The sequence below is a fragment of the Hyperoodon ampullatus genome (genome assembly GCF_949752795.1).
Source record: "Hyperoodon ampullatus genome assembly, chromosome: 18".
Classification (NCBI taxonomy): Eukaryota; Metazoa; Chordata; class Mammalia; order Artiodactyla; family Ziphiidae; genus Hyperoodon; species Hyperoodon ampullatus.
Window position 1 is genome coordinate 53,369,535 of NC_136931.1, and position 21,712 is coordinate 53,391,246.

Genomic DNA, 21,712 nt, shown 5'->3' on the forward strand with positions numbered 1-21,712 from the left:
CCATCAATAACTCCCCACGTCCCATCACTCAGTAAATCCTGTCTGCTCCATCTCTGATACATTAATATGCCCAGAATCCCACTTCTGTCTACCTCCACTGTCTCCGCCTGGTCCAGCCACCATCGCCTCCCGCTTGGACAATCACAGCTGCCTCTTTGCTGGGCTGGCAGCTTCCACCTTTGCCCCCCATAGTGTGTCTGGGGATCCTGTTAAAACTAAGCCAGCTCACATCCCTCTTCTGCTCAGAGCACCTCCCGTGGCTCCTGCTCACCCCACAGTAAAAGCCAAAGTCTTCGCCGTGGCCCAAGGCAGCCCGCTTTACGTAGGTTTGTATAATCCATACATATGTGTATGCTTTTCTTTATGAAATAGAATAAAAGTGAATAGAAAGTAACAGAGTGTGTTGCACACGGTAAGGGCAATTATTGTTTAGTGAAACTTTTGTTCTAACAAGATATGTAATATATGATATATAATATATGATGCTAATATATATTATCATGTGTTATATAATACACACAATAGATTTTATATGGTTATCATACATATTAGGTATATATGATACATATATATACAGCTGTAGTTTTTCTTCATGAAATGCAATACAACAGGAAATATCAAACTGCACGGCACATATTAGTTATTTGCGAAATTTTCATTCCAATGGTAAATATATACACACACAACATGGAATATATAATGTCATGTGACATATTACACAAAAAATATTTTTATATTCCATTATATGTGGCATTATATTCCATTATGTCACATAATGCATGAATTACACAGCGTTTATCCTACGTATATAGGGTGAATTGTGAATTATTATATAAATATGAATATGGTGGACTATATAAACTATGCGTCTCATTGCGCCTTGCTGCCGTAGACTGAGGGGGAGACTCTGAGATCTTCGAACGGCAGGGTTATCACAGCGTCTCCAGGGAGTAGCTCCTGTGGGTGGGGAATGACGGAAGCGGGAGCGGACAGGGAGGCCCAAGAGGCCACCCGATGGGGCATCAGAGCTGGTAAGACCCTCCAGAGCTGTGCCAATGGAGGCAAAAGGGGGCCAGCCTTTGTGCCCCTGAGCCCGTCACCCATCCTTCTCCCCTTGCTTACTCTGTTCTAGGGTCCGTAAACTCTTTTTTTTTTTTTTTTTTTTTTTGAGGTATGTGGGCCTCTCACTGTTGTGGCCTCTCCCATTGCGGAGCACAGGCTCCGGACGCGCAGGCTCAACGGCCATGGCTCACGGGCCCAGCCGCTCCGCGGCATGTGGGATCTTCCCGGACCGGAGCACGAACCCGTGTCCCCTGCATCGGCAGGCGGACTCTCAACCACTGCGCCACCAGGGAAGCCCCTAGGGTCCGTAAACTCTTTACGGAAAGGCCTTGACAGTAAATATTTGCATCTTTGAAGGCCACGTGGTATTTATCGCAAATGACTCAAATCTGTCTTTGCCGTGCAAAAGCAACCATAAGAAATATACATCGGGCCTCCCTGGTGGCGCAGTGGTTGAGAGTCCGCCTGCCGATGCAGGGGATACGGGTTCGTGCCCCGGTCTGGGAGGATCCCATATGCCGCGGAGCGGCTGGGCCCGTGAGCCATGGCTGCTGAGCCTGCGCATCCGGAGCCTGTGCTCCGCAACGGGAGAGGCCACAACAGTGAGAGGCCCGCATACCACAAAAAAAAAAAAAAAAAAAAAAAAGAAATATACATCAACACATGGGTGTGGCTATGTCCCAATAAATCTTTGTTCCCAAAGACAGGCAGCGCCAGGCCCTTGGTCCCCTAACCCTGGCTGAATTCTGAGAGCAGATCCTCAAGCCGTTCCAGGGAAAGGCTGATCCCCACGCCTGCCTCAGGGCCTCTGTAGATACTAACAACGCTCTCTGGCAGCTCCTCTGAGGGTCACCTCCTCCCTGAGCACCTGATGGAAATCAGCCATCCCTATTACTCCCGAACTCCTTCTTCTCAGCCCTCATCACCCCAACACTGGATCATCTTTCTTTATTGTCTGCTTCCCTGCACTAGATGTTGGCTCCGTGGTGGCGGTGACCTTGTCTTGTTCCTGGCTGACTCCCAGCTACTAGAATGGGGCCAGGCACGCAGCAGGTGCTCAGTCAACATTTGTCTAGCGAGCGGGTGGATGATGCCCTTTTGGGGCTTTTTTTAAATATGGGGGAAAAAATGCATCAACTTGAAGACAACCAATTTGGATTACAAATTTATTCTAACCCCTCTCCCCAAGTCACAAATGTATACAAAATGTTAGCTAGCAGGAAACCCGAGCAATGAAGCAGCCTCTGGCCTTGTGCATTTTGAGAGGGGACTCTTCCACTTCCACACATGCTGATCCCACCCCCACCCAGTGGGTGAAGCGGATGCATCCCACGAAGTCTCGCCACACGTAAGTACACGTCAGGGCTGAGTTTTGAGTCTCGGAGATGTGAGAGCAGCACTACATCAGGGTCAGGATGGCGCAGGGGTTACGGGTTCTGACCCAGACTGCCCGTCTTCACACCCGCCCCTGCTTCTTCCCTGCCTGTGTGACCTTGGGTAGGTGATTTTCCCTCTCTGTGCCTCGGTTTCCTCATCAAGGCAACAAAGAAAATGTTATGGGGACTAGGTAAAGCACTTAGAACAGTGCCCCGCACCTAACCAGAGCTCAATAAACTCCACCTATTTTGATAATGACCACACCTTATTGACAAGATGGGCCACTGACACTGACATGATGTGGGGAGGGCAGTAGAACAGTCCCTGGCCTCCAGCAACCCGTGCTCCAGACATGTGTCAGTGCCAGAGTGGACGTCCCTGGGGTAACCATGGCAACAGGCACTAAGCCTGCTCACCTGGCTCCATCAATCACCCCATCACCCAGTGGTAGCTCCGTCTCTTGCCTTCTTCCCCTCGTCATTTAACCCACTCAAGTCACTTCCAATTTTAAAGACACCCCTACCTGGGGCCCACCTCCCTCAGCTCCCTCTACATCAGAGGGGGCTCTTCTAGAAGGAATTAAGATGTTGTTTCAGAACCCTGGTTTCTTGGTTTTCTCTCTGGGTAGGTCTTGTGTCCAGAGTATTTTCACTCCGCTGGGGAAGTGAGGTGAGGGAGGAAGGGAGGAAGCTGGCCCCTCCCACTTCACCTAGAGCTGCTGGGAAATGGGCCCAGGTGGAATGGATCTAACCTCATTCATTAAATGCTAAGATCTTGGGTGTAATCTGGGGCTGTTCTGACAGAGAATGGTGCCCCCCCACTCTCAATGCTGCCCCCGGGGTGCCTCTGGCCTCTGTGTAGAGATCTCTGCCACTCTCCCAGTAATCCGCCCCCCTCTCATCTTCCTCCCTGCCCTGTACCAGTACCCTCGAGCACCCTGCAGCCCTTCTCCATCTCCCTCCCTGCCTCTGCTCTTACCGCTTCACCACCTCACTGGCTTGTTGGCCTTGGGCAAGTCCCTTTGCTTCTGCTGGGCCTCAGTTTCCCCATCTTGGATGATCCTCTACCACTCACCCCCATCAGAACTCTCTCAGCTTCTCTCCTAATTTTAACGAGGCTTATACTCATTTTGGAGATCAGATCATGATTCTCTGACACATCCTTCCGATGACTTCCTCTCTCCAGGGCTCTTTTAATTGGGAAACATCTACAGTCTGAAAGACAGAATGCAGACTGGTGGGACCCAGACCCCTCCCGCTTCAGAGGTGAGTCCTAGAAGAGACTCCAGGTAATGAATGGTGGTTCCTGGACCGTTCCTCTCACCCTTGTGGTTCCCTGAATGCCCCACAGGGTTGGCAGGAGTCCCAGCGTACTCCTAGGGTGGGGAGGTGCAGTGGGTTGAATGGTGGCCCACCAAAAGATGTGTCCACATCCTAACCCAGGGAAAGTTATGGGAGCTTATGTGGAAAAAGGGTCTTTGTAGATGTAATTCAGTTAAGGATTTCAAAGTGAAATCATCCTAGATTTAGGGTAAGCCCTAAATCCAATGACAGGAGTCTTTCCAAGAGACAGGGAGCAAAAGAAGGTCACGTGAAGATGGAAGCAGAGACTGGAGATAGGGGGCCCCAAGCCAAGGAATGCCTGAGGCCAACAGAAGCTGAAGAGGCAAGGAAGGATCCTCCCCTAGAGCCTGTGGAGGGAGCGTGACCCTGCGAACACCTTGATTTCAGATCTCTGGCCTCCAGAACTGTGAAAGAATAAATTCCTGTTGTTTTAAGCCACCGAGTTTGTGGTCATTTGTTATGGCAGCCCTGGCAACTAAATAACAAAAGTAAGACCAACTGGTGGCCTAGCCCAGTGGGATAGAGGGGGTTATGGAGGCAGGAGGGGGACAGCTGGACCAGTCCAGAGCTGCAGGGAAGGAAGGCAATAATAGCACAGAGATCTATAGATTTGATGGAACATGGGGGCTCTGGTCATGGCCGGCAGTCCCCTGAGAGAGGCCACTGAAGAAGACAGTGGGGAAGGTAGGAAAGGACATGTCAGGAAAGGCCCAGGGACTCTGAGGACAGGTTAACAGGGGGCTGAGGCTGAAAGACAGGTTGGACTAGCCACAGACAGGATCAAATTTTCCACCAGAGGCAGGGTTGGTAGGGCATTACCAGAAGACCCTGCAGAGCCATTCCAGTGGGTTGTGCCTTAGACTGAAGAATGAGGGGGGTTCTGTTGGAATATTCCATTTGAGTGTCTCAGGGGAAGGTACCACGGATCAGGTTAAGGTGAAAGGTGTAATATTTGATGGGTCAACTGCAAGCCAAGATCCCTTTTTTTTCCCTCATAAGAGGAGTGATGCCCAGAGAAAGCCCACCTTAGAAGGTGGGAGAGGCAGAAGCTCACTGAAAGACACTGCGTTTCCTTAAGACAGCCTGTACCAACTGACAAAGGGAAGGAGGTATTCCGATGTAAGAGTCCCAGGGAAAAGTAACACTGCTCAAGTAAATGGAGGGCTGATAGGTTGATTTGGCTCAAGTCCGGTTCCATTTTTTCTTCTGCCAGAGGAGTGAGCATGTTGTCCTGCTGGCTGGGACCCCATAGGTCTGTGTGGTTTGGAGTGGACTGGAGAGACAGCACTGCGGACTGTACCAAATGAGCTAGAGGTTGGAGGGGGCTGTGTTGGAACGCTTCACCTGCTGGGGGGCTGGTCGGGTCGCAGGGGAAGGTACCACGGCTCAGTATGGGGTGACCTAATTCAAGTTCCATCCACATCCCGGTGGTTTCCACTGGGCCAGCACAGGTAGGGGCAACGCAGGGAGAAGGCCACATCAGGGCACACAGGGCCACGTCTAAGTTCAGGCTTCGGCAGGCTCCTTTCCCTCGGAGGAGGACACTTCCTGGGATGTGGATGCTGCCTGGGGCGCGGGCGGCGGGTCCGGGGCGCAGAGCTGGGCGCGCACCTCTTGCATCTGCGCCTGCAGCTCCTCCAGGGCGCCCCGCGGCGGCGCCGCCTGCACCTGCGCCTGCAGGGCCTCCAGCGCCAGCGCCAGGCGGCCCACCTCGTCCCGCATCGCGTCCCAGGCGGCGCACTGCTCCTCTTCCTTGTGACGCTGGTGCGTCTGGTGGCGCCAGTACTCCAGCACCAGGCAGCCGCCGCCCACGAGGAAGACAGTGGCCTCGCCCAGCAGCTCGGCGCCCAGCTCGGCGGCCGCCTCCTCGTTCAGCGGCTTGATGACCGTGCCCCGGAAGCCCATGATGCGCATCTTGGTCCGCATCTCCACCCAGTGGTACACTGCGGGGGAAGAGAGGGGTCAGGTCATGCACTGGGAGCCCCCTGCCAACCCCGCCCCTCCATGCCTTGGTGTCCAGGTGGGAGAAATGGGGACACAGCAGCCAAAATCACCAGGGGGCACTTTATTTATTTATTTATTTTATTATTATTTTTTTTTGCGGTACGCGGGCCTCTCACTGTTGTGGCCTCTCCCATTGCGGAGCACAGGCTCCGGATGTGCAGCCTCAGCGGCCATGGCTCACGGGCTTAGCCGCTCCGCGGAATGTGGGATCTTGCCGGACCGGGGCACGAACCCGTGTCCCCTGCATCGGCAGGCGGACTCTCAACCACTGCGCCATCAGGGAAGCCCCACCAGGGGGCACTTTAAATAAGACCCCTGCACCTGGCCTGGTCCCAGGAATGCCAGTCACCCCACCTGGGGTGAACTTCAGAGCACCTTTTTAAGTCTCCCAGAAAATTCTGGCAAGGAGCCAGGAATGAGAAACTCTGCCCCACAGGGAAGGTCCTGAGACTGGGGACCCTGGAAGGTCACTAGGAGCTCCCAGGCTGCAAACTCCCAGGAAGGTGTAAAGAAAGGGTCAACTGCTGGAAGCTTAGATCCTTCTGCTTACCCCTTGAGCCACCTCCCCTGGCACCATCGCCCCACCCACTGCCAAGAAGGCAGACCCCCTTTCTTTCCAGATCTTCCCCAGATGCAAAATCAGGGCTGCAACGGAGAGGGACCTCCTGGATCCAAAGAAAGGGCAACAGAAATGTAGGAATCGGGGGCTTCCCTGGTGGCGCAGTCGTTGAGAGTCCGCCTGCCGATGCAGGGGACACGGGTTCGTGCCCCGGTCTGGGAAGATCCCACATGCCACGGAGCGGCTGGGCCCGTGCGCGTCCGGAGCCTGTGCTCCGCAACGGGAGAGGCCACAACAGTGAGAGGCCCGCATACCGCAAAAAAAAGAAATGTAGGAATCGACGCTAAGAGACTGTGAGCACAGGGTAACCAACCCTCTTCGCAAGTCTGGTGCCTCCCATCCGAAATCTTCACCGGCCCTGAAGATGGAGCTGATAAGAGCTGTGAGCTCTTCACGGTGAGGTTTTGGGCACATACCTCGGAAGAAGCTCAGAGCTGACTGATGCTGCTGGAACAAAAACTTGCTTGCCCAGCTGTTCCTTTGTGAAGGAAGATTCTCAGCATTTGAGTCTTAGAAACCAAGGCCGAATTGATGCTGAACCCTGACTCACTCCTGTAATAGTTAACATTCATCCAAGGATACATGGGATTATTGGGGATGCCCTGTTTTCTAGCTCATTTGGAGATTCACTTCCTACATATCATTTTACTTTTAACGTTTAATAATTATCCATGAAAATGCATAAAATATAAAATGTTTTAAATTAATTGTAGACTAATAATCTTAAAGGTAATTCAATCCAGGAGAAAATATTTTAACATTTAGAATCTTATGGTCTCAGGAAATTAAACAAATTAAAAATTGAACTTCTGTACATATTTTGATTGCTGACACATCATTTATTAGATAGAATTCTGTGGGAAAGGGAACTGTAAATATAAGTTCAAGGACAAAAAGGAACAATGTAAAATTTCCGACTGTAAAAGAAGAGCTTGCTCATTTTTTTTTCTTATAAACTGGACATTGGCAGGCACCACATCACAAGAGTATGTGGATTGCATTAGATACTTCAAAGAAAGGATGCTCCAGGTGCTTAAAAGTTTCAGTATTCTTAACACACCAGAAATTACTGGGCTGGCCAAAAAGTTCGCTTGGGTTTTTCCATAAGATGTTTTTTGTTTTTAAGTAATTAATTAATTAATTTTTGGCTGTGCTGGGTCTTCATTGCTGTGCGCGGGCTTTCTCTAGTTGTAGCGAGCGGGAGCTACTCTAAGTTGTGGTGCGCAGGCTTCTCATTGCGGTGGCTTCTCTTGTTGCGGAGCACAGGCTCTAGGTGCGCAGGCTTCAGTAGTTGTGGCACGCGGGCTCAGTAGTTGTAACTCGCGGGCTCTAGAGCACAGGCTCAGTAGTTGTGGCACACGGACTTAGTTGCTCCGCGGCATGTGGGATCTTCCTGGACCAGGGCTCGAACCCATGTCCTCTGCACTGGTAGGCAGATTCTTAGCCACTGAGCCACCAGGGAAGCCCGTCCATAAGATGTTACAGAACTTTTTGGCCAACCCAATATATCCTTTGCAGGTACCTGAACTTATGAACAGAAGTTTTAGCTGTCAACCTGAAAATGCACTAGACGGTATATAACTTTTCAATTTTTTAAAGGAGTAAAATTAAAAAAAATTTTTTTGTTTGTTTCATGAAAAGAAATTTTTTTTTAAGTAGAAAAATGTTTGAGAAGCTCTGCCTGGAGCCGGTGGTAGGATCCGAGGAGTGTACCCAGGGCCCTCTCAGTATGCCAGCTGCTGCGGTCACCATTACTACCAATTGTTACATAGGCCCTGGTGCTGTGGGGTTCCTGGGGTCCAGGCTGCGAAGAACCCTCCCACACTGAGGTCCCAGCATCAGGTCATCCTGAGGTCCACGTGGGGCTCTGCCACCTACTGTGTGGGTGATGACAGTCCATTTTGAGGCTCCTCCGTAAGAGGGAGATGATGACCATACACCAGCCCTGCTGCCTCTTAACACCACACTCCCTTCCACTGTTCTGGTCCAGGCTCTGTCCCAGCTCTGACCAATGTCCCCTTCTTGACCTCCCTATTCAGGGACCCTCCGTCCCTCCCATCAGTCTGTGTATTCTTTTCAAAGCGCCTATCACAACTGGGAATGATTCTGTCATCCAGCCAGTTGTTTGCACTCCGTCTCCGCACTGGACTGTGAGCCCCACGAGGGTGGACCCAGGGCTGTCACAGCCATGGCTGTGTCCCTAGCACCATCCAGAACCAGGCCAGGCACACAGATGATGCTCAGTACATCTCGTTGACTGCATCAATGGGTCCCTGCCCCAGCTTCCTCCCCATCTACCAGCCCCGGTCTCACCCCCTGCAACTGTTCTCCATGTAGCAATCAGGAGCTGGTTAAAAGACAACAAAAACCCAAAAAACTACCACTCTTTTCACTAATAAAAGTAACGCACTGCATGAAAATCAAGTACTCAAACTATAAAATTAAAAGCCAGAAATTCCCTGGCGGTCCAGTGGTTAGGACTCCGCACTTTCACTGCTGAGGGCGTGGATTCAATCCCTGGTCGGGGAGCTAAGATCCCACATGCTGAGCAACACAGTCAAAAAGAAAAAAAGAAAAAAAAGAAGTTGGAACAAAAAAGAAAATAGCCAAAGTAGTCCCCCCACCTAGTCCTGATCCCTCAAACATACCTCTAAATCTTGCCCTAATAGGCCTTTTTGTCTCCTAGCATCCTCCCCCTGACATCTGATAATAAGCATACGTTGCTCATCTCTATTTCTGAGTTTTCCAACTGGAAATTTGCTTGTATTTATAAAACTATTTCCTGTTGGTCCCTCGGCCCCACCATAAAAGATGAGCAGTTCCTCCCCATGCAGCCTGTCTTTCCCTGGACCCTCCACTCCCCATTCCTACAGTGATTTGTATATTTGTATATTTCTTATTCTTGTATTTACACTCTTTTCACCATCTCCCTCAGCTCCCAACATGGCCAGGGAGGAAACGAGCAGCCCCTCTTCCCCTCTCCACCCTCCACATCTCCCTAGGCCAGACCATCCTTTCACATGATCAGGATTTAACATACAGGCTGTCCGGTGACTATAATACCGCCCCTTGTACTCTGTGCATCAGCCAAGTCAGAAAAATGAAAATAAATGGCACATACAAGGTGACAGTCGTGGAAACACTGTTCCGTGTGATGTGACTAAGCTAGAAAGGAGCCCCTGTGATGGGCTGTGTTAGGGAGGGGCCGCCTGGAGGAAGCACCTGGATGCCTTGATGCGTCCTCAGGATCCAGGTCAGACAGCTTCTCTAGGCTTACTCCACAGAGCACATGTCAGTTTGCTCTCAGCTGGACAATGATTTTCTAGGATGACTTGATCTTCCCTCGCATGACAGTTCGCAAACTGCAGATCTTGTGCCATGAGTGGGTCATGAGATCAATGTGGTTGCACAAACCAGCATTAAAAATATAATCAAGGGGGGCTTCCCTGGTGGCGCAGTGGTTGAGAATCTGCCTGCTAATGCAGGGGACACGGGTTCGAGCCCTGGTCTGGGAAGATCCCACATGCCGCGGAGCAACTGGGCCCGTGAGCCACAGCTACTGAGCCTGCGCGTCTGGAGCCTGTGCTCCACAACAAGAGAGGCCGCGATAGTGAGAGGCCCGCGCACCGCGATGAAGAGTGGCCCCCCGCTTGCCACAACTAGAGAAAGCCCTCGCACAGAGGTGAAGAACCAACACAGCAAAAATAAATAAATAAACAAATGTGGGTTTAAAAAAAAAAAATTAAAAAAATATATATATATATAATCAAGAATATAATTGTTAGGGAACCGTTGACTGAAACCGCCAGCCCCGGCCAGGCACGATGATAACCACTTGCATGAGTTGTCTCGCAACAGGAGGTTCTGATAAAGAATGAGGTGCTGGGCTTCCCTGGTGGCGCAGTGGTTGAGAGTCCGCCTGCCGATGCAGGGGACATGGGTTCGTGCCCTGTCCGGGAGGATCCCACGTGCCACGGAGCGGCTGGGCCCGTGAGCCATGGCCGCTGAGCCTGCGCGTCCGGAGCCTGTGCTCCGCAGCGGGAGAGGCCACAGTGGTGAGAGGCCTGCGTACCGCAAAAAAAAAAAAAAAAAAAAAGAATGAGGTGCTGAAAACTAACTGGGAGAATTCAGGAGGGGCTGAAAGGAGGGAGGACACGCCAGCCCACCGTACTTCTTGTACAACTAACCCATGAGGGGTCAAAAGGAAGAGGGAGGACACAATATGTCCCGCCAACCTCCCAGAATCTTCCTCACTGAAATCCATCTTGGCTGAGAGATACGTGCCACCAGGAAGGACCCTGAGTCAGAGTGATTAGCCAGAGACAACCCGGAAACTAACCCCATCACCATATAACCTGAGACTGTGAGCCATGTGGCGGAGCAGTTCTCCTGGGTTCCCTTACCCTGCCGCTCTCCGCCCAGGCACCCCTTCCCAATAAAGTCTTTTGTTTTGTCAGCACGTGTGTCTCCTCAGACAATTCATTTCCAGATGTTAGACAAGAGCCCTCTCTCAGGCCCTGGAAGGGGTCCCCCTTCTTGCAACATAACAGAAAATATTCGATGGACTTTGAGGGCATTACGCTAAGTGAAGTAAGTCGGAGAAAGACAAATACCATATGATCTCACTTATATGTGGAATTTAAAAAACAACTACCGGGACTTCCCTGGTGGCTCAGTGTTTAAGAATCCGCCTGCCAATGCAGGGGACACGGGTTTGAGCCCTGGTCCAGGAAGATCCCACATGCCGCGGAGCAACTAAGCCTGTGCGCCACAACTACTGAACCCGTGAGCCACAACTACTGAAGCTCCCGTGTCTAGAGCCCGTGCTCCGCAACAAGAGAAGCCACCGCAATGAGAAGCCCGCGCACTGCAACAAAGAGTAGCCCCTGCTCGCCACAACTAGAGAAAGCCCGCACGCAGCAATGAAGACCCAACGCAGCCAAAACTAAATAAGTAAATTTATAAAAACAACAACAAGCCAAGCTCACAGATACAACAACAACAACAAAAAGAAAATAAAACATCAAAGCCAATCTTAAGCACTCAAGGAAAGTACTGTTTCACAAAACTTTTGGTCTTGTTTTGTATGTGACTGTACGAATATGTGTGTGACTGGAACATGGTCAAAAGGTTGAAAGCCACTGTCCTAAGTTTTGGTTGGAATTCCACTGAGTCTACAGATCACTTTCAGGACAGTGACATCTTCCTAACATCGAGGCTTTCAATCCACAAATGTGGTATCTCTCCCCACTTAGCCTCTCATTTTCTCTGCAAGTCTTACACCTCTTTGGTTTTACTTATTACTAGGTAATGGTATTTTTTGTCATTATTCTTCATGGTATTTTTTTTTGGGGGGCTGTGCCGCCGGCTTGCAGGATCTTAGTTCCCCCACCAGGGATCAAACCCGCGCCCCCTGCAAAGTGCAGAGTCCTAACCACTGGACTGCCAGGGAATTCCCTGTCATGGTATTTTAAATTTCATTTTCAATTTGGTTGGGGCTGGTATATAGAAATACAATTGAGTTATGTAAATGACTTTCTTTCCAGTGACCTCCCTAAATCCATTCTTTTTTTTCCTTTTTAGTGAAATACAACGTATACAAAGTACACAAATGTTAATTGTAGAGCTGGATAATTTTTTAATATGTAGGCATCACCTAGATCAAGATCTAGAACATTCCCACACTCCAAATGGCTCCCACTTTCAAGCCCTCTTCCAGTCAGTACCCCTAATGTCACTATTCTGACCTCTTATGATAGATGATATGTTCTCTTTAAACCCTATTCTCTTCTTCGTGATAGATATTCGTACTCTTTCTGGTCTGACTTCTTTTGTTCAGCAATATGTCTGTGAGATCCACTGTGTTGCCATGTGGTTCAGTTCATCCACTGTATAGATGGACCAGTTCATTCATCCATACCCCACTGAGGGACATTTAGGGAGCCTAGAGTAGAAAGGTTTCCCAGGAATGAAACTGCTGAATCACAGGGCGTTGCATCACCCAGACAATCGCAATAAACATCTTAACGAGTTTTTCTGTTCTTGGGAACAAGTTGATCCTAAAATTTACAGGAAATGCAGAAGTCCTAAGAATAGAAAAATTTTAAGAAGAACAAAGTTTGAAGATTTACACTATCAGATTTCAAGACTCACTACAAAGCTAAAGTAATTAAGATAGTATTGGTATGAGGATGGACAAATAGAAGACTGGGAAAGAACAGACTGTCCAAAACTAGACCCACACATATCTGATTGCTTTTCAAATGCTAGACCAACCTTGTAGTCTTGGAATAAATCCCACTAGGTCATAATTTATTATCTTTCTTATGTAATGCTGGATTCTATTTGTTAATATTTTTGTTTAGGATATCTGAATCCATGTTCAGAAGAGATCTTGGCCTAAAATTTTCCTTTCTTGTAATGGCTTTGTTAGGTTGTTGTATCAGTATTCTACTGGACTCATAAAATGAATAAGGAAGTGTTCCACTTCCTCTATTATTTAGAAGAATTTGGGTAATGACATTATTTCTTTCTTAAATGTTTGGAAGAATTTACCAGTGAAGCCGTCTGAGCCTGTGGTTTTCTTTATGGGAAGGTTTTAAATTATAGATTCAATGTCTCTAACAGATATAGGGCTATTTCAGATTCTCTATTTTTTCTTGTGTCAGTATTGTTAATTGTGTTTTTCAAGGAAATTGTCCATTTCCTCTACATTGCCAAATGTTTTGGCTGAAATTGATCATAATATCCTCTTGTCATCCTAGAATTAGGATGAATTAACGAATTAATGTATCATTTTTCATCCCTTTTAATGGAAATTTGTGTTTTTCCCCTTGAGTAAGTATTAATCTTTTCAAAGAACCATCTTTTGACTTTGTTGATTTCCTCTACTAAATGCCTGCTAACTCCTAGCTGTTCTTCAAGGTGCGTCTCAGGTATTTCCTTCTTCAGGTATTTCCTTCTTCAGGACTAGGTCAGATGACCACTCTGGGCATCCTCAGCTCCCTGGGCTCCGACATCCCAAACCTGATCAATCTTGGGTGTCACTGGTGACAGATCTGTCTCCCCCGCTGGATCATGCGCTCTGCAAGGGCTGGGCCCAGGCCCGTTCTGCTTTCCCTTCCGTCTCACACCTAAATTCACCTCTGCCTGGGATACCATTCCCCCACTCCTCTTTTCCCACTGTGCCCCAATTCATCTTTCAGGTCTCACCTGGAGTGTCCCTTCCTCTAGGAAGCCCTCTCTGATACCTAGGCTGCGTCAGACACGTCCTCTAGGTTCCCAGAGCTCCCTGGGCTTCCCTCATCATGATGTTGTTTATTCTAGGTTGAATTAAAAAAAAAAAGAATATGGATGCAGAACTCCTTGCTTCTAAAATGGATATAGAAATATGCTTCACCCAGCCTTGTCTGACCTTTCACCAAAAAGGTTGGTTTCACTGTTTTTAAGATCCTTGAGGCCTCTGGCCCCTCCCTGCTTCAAGGGAACTCTTTTATCACTGCCTGGAGGCAAGACTGTAGCTCCTTAAGGGCAGGCTCCCAGAAATGCCCAGCCCAGCACCTGGCATCCAGAAGGCACTCGGGGAATGTTTAATGAGTGGATGAATGGCTCATCTTCCCTTCAGGTTTCCTCAAATTTACCGTATTTAGTCACGATAAGCACCCAAATTTTGTCAAAACGTTGTCTGTTTCGAAGTTTATATCTTAACTAAAGTTTGATGTTTACTGTCTCTGAGAATGCTGCTCCTCCCAAGGGGGAGAGAATTTAACAGGGTGCTTTAGCCAAGGAAAGGGCAGGACTCACCTAACCTGTTTATCTGCCCTTAGCCACCCTGCTGAAACTTATAACATCATACCATGTGGCATACTGCTACCTTCACTTCTACTTTTTTCTGAAGTATGTTGATTTACAATTTTGTGTTAGTTTCAGGTGAACAGCATAGTGATAGATAACACTCCATTACAGTTTATTACACGATAATGTGTATAATTCCCTGTGCTCTACAGTACATCCTTGTTGCTTACCTATTTTATATATAGTTTGTATCTGTTAATTCCATACCCCTAATTTGTCCCTTCCCACTTCCCTCTCCCCTTTGGTAACCACAGTTGGTTTTCTGTATCTGTGTGTCTGTTTCTGTTTTGCATATACATTCATTTGTATTATTTTTTAGATTCTGCATATAGGTGATATCATATTGTATTTATCTTTCTGACTTATTTCAGTAAGCATAATATTCTCTAGGTTCATCCATGAAGCTGCAAATGGCACTACTTCATTATTTTTTATGGCCAGGTAATATTCCATTATACATATACACACACATACATATATATCTCATATCTTTTTAATCCAGCTGAGGTAGGAGATAGATGAGGCCCCAGGCTGAACAGCTCCAAGCGGTCTCCTGCTGATACTTTGAGATAAGATACCATCAGGAGTATTGGGCCTTGCCTGGGTAAAAGCCAAAGCCACTACATTCTTCTCATGCTTGTGGTGAAGGGGATTTCCCGGCCTGACACATGCACAGAGAAGGTCCTCAGTCTAGGGGAGGGAAAAAGGGAGGGAGGAGGCACCAGCTCAGGATCTGTCCTGCCAACCTCCCAGAAACCTTCACGCTGGAATCCACCTTCACTGAGAGATGCGCATGCACACCACCGGGAAGGACCCTGAGTCAGACCAAATATGGACACAGGCGAGATGATTGGCCAGAGGCAACCCGGAAGACTGCCCCGATATAAGCAACTTAAATCCTTCCTATTGGCACACAACTCACTCCAAGTTCGCCCGTGTGTTCTTCCACACGTACTTTGCCTGTATTAAATGCTTTATCTGTTTCACAATCTTGGACTCTGTGCTGAATTCCTTCTTCAAAGAAGACAAGGACTGAGGTCCCTCTTCTTCCCAGAAGAATCACAACTGTCTGTTGATGGGCACTTGGGTTGCTTCCATGTCTTGGCTATTGTAAATAGTGCTGCTATGAACACTGGAGTGCATGTATCTTTCCAAATTAGTGTTTTTGTTTTTTCCAGATATGTGCCTAAGAGTAGAATTGCTGGATAATTTATAGCTGTATTTTTAATTTTTTGAGGAACTTTCATACTATTTTATTCCCACAACAGTGTAAAAGGGTTCCCTTTTCTCCACATCATCTCCAATACTTGTTATTTACAGATTTCTTAATGATAGCCATTCTGGGGACTTCCCTGGTGGTGCAGTGGTTAAGAATCCACCTGCCAATGCAGGGGATATGGGTTCGATCCCTGGTCTGTGAAGATCCCATATGCTGTGGAGCAACTAAGCCTGTGCGCCACAACTACTGAGCCCGCGCTCTAAAGCCCACGAGCCACAACTACTGAGCCCGTGTGCTACAACTATGGAAGCCTGTGCACCTAGAGCTCGTGCTTTGCAACAAGCCACCACAATGAGAAGCATGTGCACTGCAACGAAGAGCAGCCCTTGCTCGCTGCAACTAGAGAAAGCCCGCGTGCAGCAACGAAAGACCAATGCAGCCAAAAATAAATAAATAAAATAAATTTATATATAAAAAATGATAGCCATTCTGACAGGTGTGAGGTGATACTTCATTGTGGTTTTGATTTGCATTTCTCTAATAATTACTGATGTTGAGCATCTTTTCATATGCCTGTTAACCATTTGTATGCCTTCTTTGGAAAAATGTCTATTCAAGCCTTCTGCCCATTTTTGGATTGGATTGGGCTTTTTAAAAAAAATATTGAGTTGTATGAGCCATTTATATATTTTGGATATTAACCCCTTGTCGGTTGCATTGTTTGCAAATACCTTCTCCCATTCCATAGGTTGTCTTTTGGTTTTGTCAATGGTTTCCTTTGCTGAGCAAAAGATTTTAAGTTTAATTAGACCCCATTTATTTACTTTTGCATTTATTTTATTTTTTAAAAATTTGTTTTATTTATTTATTTATTTTTGGCTGCGTTGGGTCTTCATTGCTGTGTGCAGGCTTTCTCTAGTTGTGGCAAGCGGGGGCTACTCTTCGTTGCAGTGCGTGGGCTTCTCATTGCGGTGGCCTCTCTTGTTGCAGAGCACGGGCTCTAGGAGTGCAGGCTTCAGTAGTTGTGGCATGCAGCCTCAGTAGTTGTGGCTTATGGGCTCTAGAGCACAGGCTCAGTAGTTGAGGCACATGGGCTTAGTTGCTCCACAGCTTGTGGGATCTTCCTGGGCCAGGGATTGAACCCGTGTCCCCTGCATTGGCATGTGGATTCTTAACCACTGCGCCACCAGGGAAGTCCTACTTTTGCTTTTATTTCTTTTGCCTTAGGAGACTGGTCCAAGAAAATGTTGTTACGATTTATGTCAAAGAGTGTTTCTTCTAGGAGTTTTATGGTTTCAGGTGTTACATTTAGGTCTTTAAACCATTTTGAATTTAGTTTTGTATATGGTGTGAGGAAATGTTCTAATCTGACTGTGCTACATGTGGCTGTCCAGTTTTCCCAGCACCACTTGTTGAAGAGACTGTTTTGTTCTCCATTGTATATTCTTGCCTCCTTTGTCTTGGATTAATTGACTGTAGGTGCGTGGGTCTGCTACTTTCACTTCTGCCTGTGCACCTGAGGAGGAGACACTGAGTCCAAGTTGGGCCATCTGGCTGCGGGCAAGGGAGTATTCTTCTCTAAGCCTTCATTCATCTTCAAAATAAGGACCCTCCCTCCTACAGGATAGTACTGCTGAAAAGACTACATGAATTCACGCAAAAACTCTTCACTCAGGGCCAGGCTTAATAAACGGCAGCAAGGCCTGTGGAGTCACACAGACCTGGACTCAAATCTTGGCTCTGTCATTTCCTGGATATGCAAGCTGTACCTCAGTTTCCCCATCAGTAAACTGGGGATACCCAACTGGCAGGATTGGGAGAATGGCAATGAAAGACTAAAAGAGAAATTGCTCAATTTAATAAATGTTAATTTAGCATCCTCTTCCTGACTCCTGTGCAGAATTTTATTCCTGGAAATATGTCCTACCTAGTGGTCTGAGCTCTATGCCCTAGGGCTACATAGAATAGTTTTCAGCCTCCTCACTGGTCTCTGGATCTCCAGTCTCATTCCCTTTGATCCATCCTCCATACCACAGAGTATCCCAACTCAGATATCCTCTCCTCCCTGAGCCCCAGACTCCTGGGCAACCCCGCCCTAGCTGTGACCACTCTGGGCCATCACTGTGTGGTGACAAGTCTATCTCCCCAACTGGACTATGAGCCCCATGAAGTTAGGATTTGGAGCTGAATTGGTCGCTGCAGTGTCCCCAGCCCTGGATGGGGCAGAGAACAGGTACTCAGTGAGGGGGCTGATCTGTGGAAGTCCCTGGGAGGGAGCCGTGGACCCCTGGCATGGCTCCCTCTCACCTGGCTCTACTCATCACCACACTCAAAAATTCGTCACCTGCCTTATTGTGATGTTCACTTTACTGTGGGGTTTGCTTTACGTGGGGGCCTTGGAATAGAACTGGCAATATTTCTGAGGTCTGTGTATATTGTGAAAGTGTTTTCCTGCACGTGAGACTGCATTTGGCTGGAATGTATCTGTTTCCTCAGGAAACTGTGCTCCTAAGACAAGGACAGGGCCGGCGGGGGTTGCGGGGGGAGAGAGGCCAGGCGCCTCGGGAGTTTAAGGACATGAGACAGGACCAAGGGCCTCTCCCCCAATATTGGAAACACACCTTCATGCACACAATGGCTGCTTCCTTGTAAAATAAAGGGAACGTGTTCCTACTATGGGCCATCATTCAAATGTGAGCAGTGAGTCATCATAACTACACTACCTATTATATACCTACTACTTATGCAGCCTGGGATGAGGAAAGGGCTGTGACAGAGATGCTAAATACTGAACTGCTAAATACGTTAGCTATGGAGAGGTGAGTGCTTTTTAAAACATGGGAGGGGGAGAATAAAAGCACTAAATCCTTACCTTCCATAATAAGTCAACAGGTAATAAAAAATGGGGAAACAGGGACTTCCCTGGTGGTCCAGTGGTTAAGACTCCATGCTTCCACTGCAGGGGGCGTGGGTTTGAGCCCTGGTCAGGGAACTAAGATCCTGCATGCCATGCAGCATGGCCAAAAAAAATAAAATTTAATTTAAAAATGGGGAAACAATCTTTAGAAATATGGTGGTAAATACCAAAAAACAGCTAAAACATTTAAACTGCTTACCTGTGGGGAACACGAATTGAGGTGGAAAAGGTTCAGTTTTCTTCTTTTTATCATAAATCATAGATATATTTGACTTTAAACTAAGTACTCATACTCCTTTGACAATGTTAGTAATTAATGTAATTTTTTAAACACAAATACATTTAGAAGACGTGTCCAAGCCAAATATTCCACCCAAAAGCCACAGAATACACATTCTTCTCAAGTGCACATGGAATGTTCTCCAGTATAGATTATAAGTTAGGCCACAAAACAAGCCTTAACAAATTTAAGAAGACTGAAATCATATCAAGCATCTTTTCTGACCCCACTGATATGAAGCTAGAAATCAATTATAAGAAAACTGGAAAATTCACAAATATGTGGAGATTAAACACCATGTATTGCACAACCAGTGGGTCAATGAAGAGATCAAAAGAGAAATTTAAAAAAATAGTATGAGATGAATGAAAATGAAATAACAACATACCAAACCTCATGGGATGCAGCAAAAGCAGTTCTAAGAGGGAAGTTCATCATGATAAATGCCTACCTCAAGAAACAAAAAAAATGTCAAATAAACAACCTAGCTTCCAGAAAAAGGACAAATGAAGCCCAAAGTTAGTAGAAGGAAGGAAATAACAAAGATCAGAGTAGAAATAAATGAAATAGAACCTAAAAAGACAATATAGGGCTTCCCTGGTGGCGCAGTGGTTGAGAGTCCGCCTGCTGATGCAGGGGACACGGGTTCGTGCCCTGGTCTAGGAGGATCCCACATGCCGTGGGGCGGCTGGGCCCATGAGCCATGGCCGCTGAGCCTGCACGTCCGGAGGCTGTGCTCCGCAACAGGAGAGGCCACAACAGTGAGAGGCCCGCGTACCGCAAAAAAAAAAAAAAAGACAATATAAAAGGTCAATGAAACCAAGAGCTGGTTCTTTGAAAATGTAAACAAAATTGATAAACCTTTAGCTAGACTCACCAACAAAAAAAAAAAAGAGAGAGAGGAATCAAATAAAATCAGAAATGAAGGAGGAGGGGCTTCCCTGGTGGCACAGTAGTTAAGAATCCACCTGCCAATGCAGGGGTCAGGGGTTTGAGCCCTGGTCCAGGAAGATCCCACATGCCGCGGAGCAACTAGGCCCGTGCGCCACAACTACTGAGCCTGCGCTCTAGGGCCCGCGAGCCACAGCTACTGGAGACCGTGCGCCTAGAGCCCATGCTCTGCAATAAGAGGAGCCACTGCAATGAGAAGCCGCAACAAACAGTAGCCCCTGCTCACCACAACTAGAGAAAGCCCGCGCAAAGCAACAAAGACCCAGTGCAGCCAAAAATAAATAAATAAATTTATTTATTTAAAAAAAGAGTTAGTGCTGGGATTCAGGGGTTCCAAGGCTGGAGGCCCAGCGATGCTCCCTGTACAAGCCTCAGTTTCCTCCTTTATAAAAAGGTTTAATAATAATCCTTACCCATAGGGTGTGTGATATCCATCAAGAAGGTTTCCATACAGGGCATCCATTGTCGTTGTTATAATTAGCCCTGGGCTGGGGCTGCTGAATCTCAAAATTGAAAAGCTTTCACCCGGACAGAAAATACAGGGGGGTGTGCTCCTCCAGGCCTGGGAGATGAGGTCACCGTTAGCAATACCCAGCGGGTCCTCTTTCCTCCTGCGAATGCCAAGACCACAGGCCTGGAGACAGGCCAGGCCTGGATCCAATCTCCACATCCTCCGTGAACCCCCCTTTCCTTCACTGCAGAATGACTGGTAAAAATAGCCCCCAAGAAGAAGGGACAGTTCTTCCTACAGTAGATTTCCAATTAATAACTGGAGAAGGAAAGAGGGAAAGAGAAAATCAACACGGGACAAATACCACCATAATAACTGTTGCAGATGAGATCCACAGATGATGCTAAAATTAGTGGGCATATAAAGCAGAAACTAACACACCATCGTAAAGCAATTATACTCCAATAAAGATGTTTAAAATAAAATAAAATAAAATAAAATAAAATTCGTGGGCAGAAATCTGAGGAGAAACAGCCTATCTGTATAGTCTCAAAATGTCTTCCCCAAGAGATTTATTTCATTTTACGTTTTATTGAGGTATAATTAACATACAGTATTACATTAGTTTCAGGTGTACAACCTAATGATTAGGTATTTGTATACATTTCAAAATTAGATTAACTGCAAAGGGAAAGATACTGAGTTTATACTGGACAAACTTAGCAGACACCACCTCGACCACGTGACCAAGGTCAATATGACCAGAAATCAGACAGGCTGATATCACGAACCCCCTGATGTGGTGCACAGAGAAGCACACAACACTGGTTCTGCAGTATGTTTGCCAAAAATGTGGAACTTCTTTCCAATCATGAGAAAGCATCAGACAAACTCAGATCAAAGGACAGCCTACAAAATTAACTAACCAGTATTCTTCAAAAGGGTCAAGGTCGGGCTTCCCTGGTGGCGCAGTGGTTAGGAATCCGCCTTCCCATACAGGGGACACGGGTTTGAGCCCTGGTCTGGGAAGATCCCACATGCCTCGGAGCAATGAAGCCCATGTGCCACACCTACTGAGCCTGTGCTCTAGAGCCCGAGAGCCACAACTACTGAAGCCCACGTGCCTAGAGCCCGTGCTCTGCAGCAAGAGAAGCCCGCGCACCGCAACAAAGAGTAGTCCCCACTCACGGCAGCTAAAGAAAGCCCGTGCGCAGCAATGAAGACCCAACGCAGCCAAAAATAAATAAAAAAATAAAGAAATTTATTTTTTTTTAAAAAAGGGTCAAGGTCATGAAAGACAAAGACCGAGAAACCATCACAGGTTAAAGGGGACTACAGAGACATGACAACTAATTCAGCACACAGGATGAGATCTTGGGACAGGATAAGGACTTGGTGGAAGAACTGGTGAAATGCGAATGACGTGCGAGGTTACGTTACCCGCGCTGCACTCGTGTTCATTCCCTGGGTTTGCTCCCTGTATTGTGTTTATATAAGATGCTATCATGGAAGGAAGCTGAGGGAAAGGTCTGCAGAAGCTCTGTACCATTTTTACAACTTTTCTGTAAATCTACACTGAGCTCAAAGAAAAAAAGTAAAAAAAAAATAGCCTCCAGGTGGCAAGACTGGGAGGAA

General features: G+C 47.3%; 1 protein-coding gene across 1 annotated transcript in view; it reads right to left on the reverse strand.

The window, feature by feature from the left end:
* Positions 1 to 5,288: 5,288 nt before the first annotated feature.
* OPA3 (outer mitochondrial membrane lipid metabolism regulator OPA3) overlaps positions 5,289 to 21,712 on the reverse strand; it is a gene marked incomplete at its 3' end in the record, with an annotated part of 31,216 nt that continues 14,792 nt past the window's right edge. The window contains exon 2 of the mRNA XM_079723372.1: positions 5,289 to 5,725. Within this exon, the coding sequence (XP_079579498.1) occupies positions 5,289 to 5,725 (437 nt within the window). The remainder of the gene's footprint in view (positions 5,726 to 21,712) is intronic.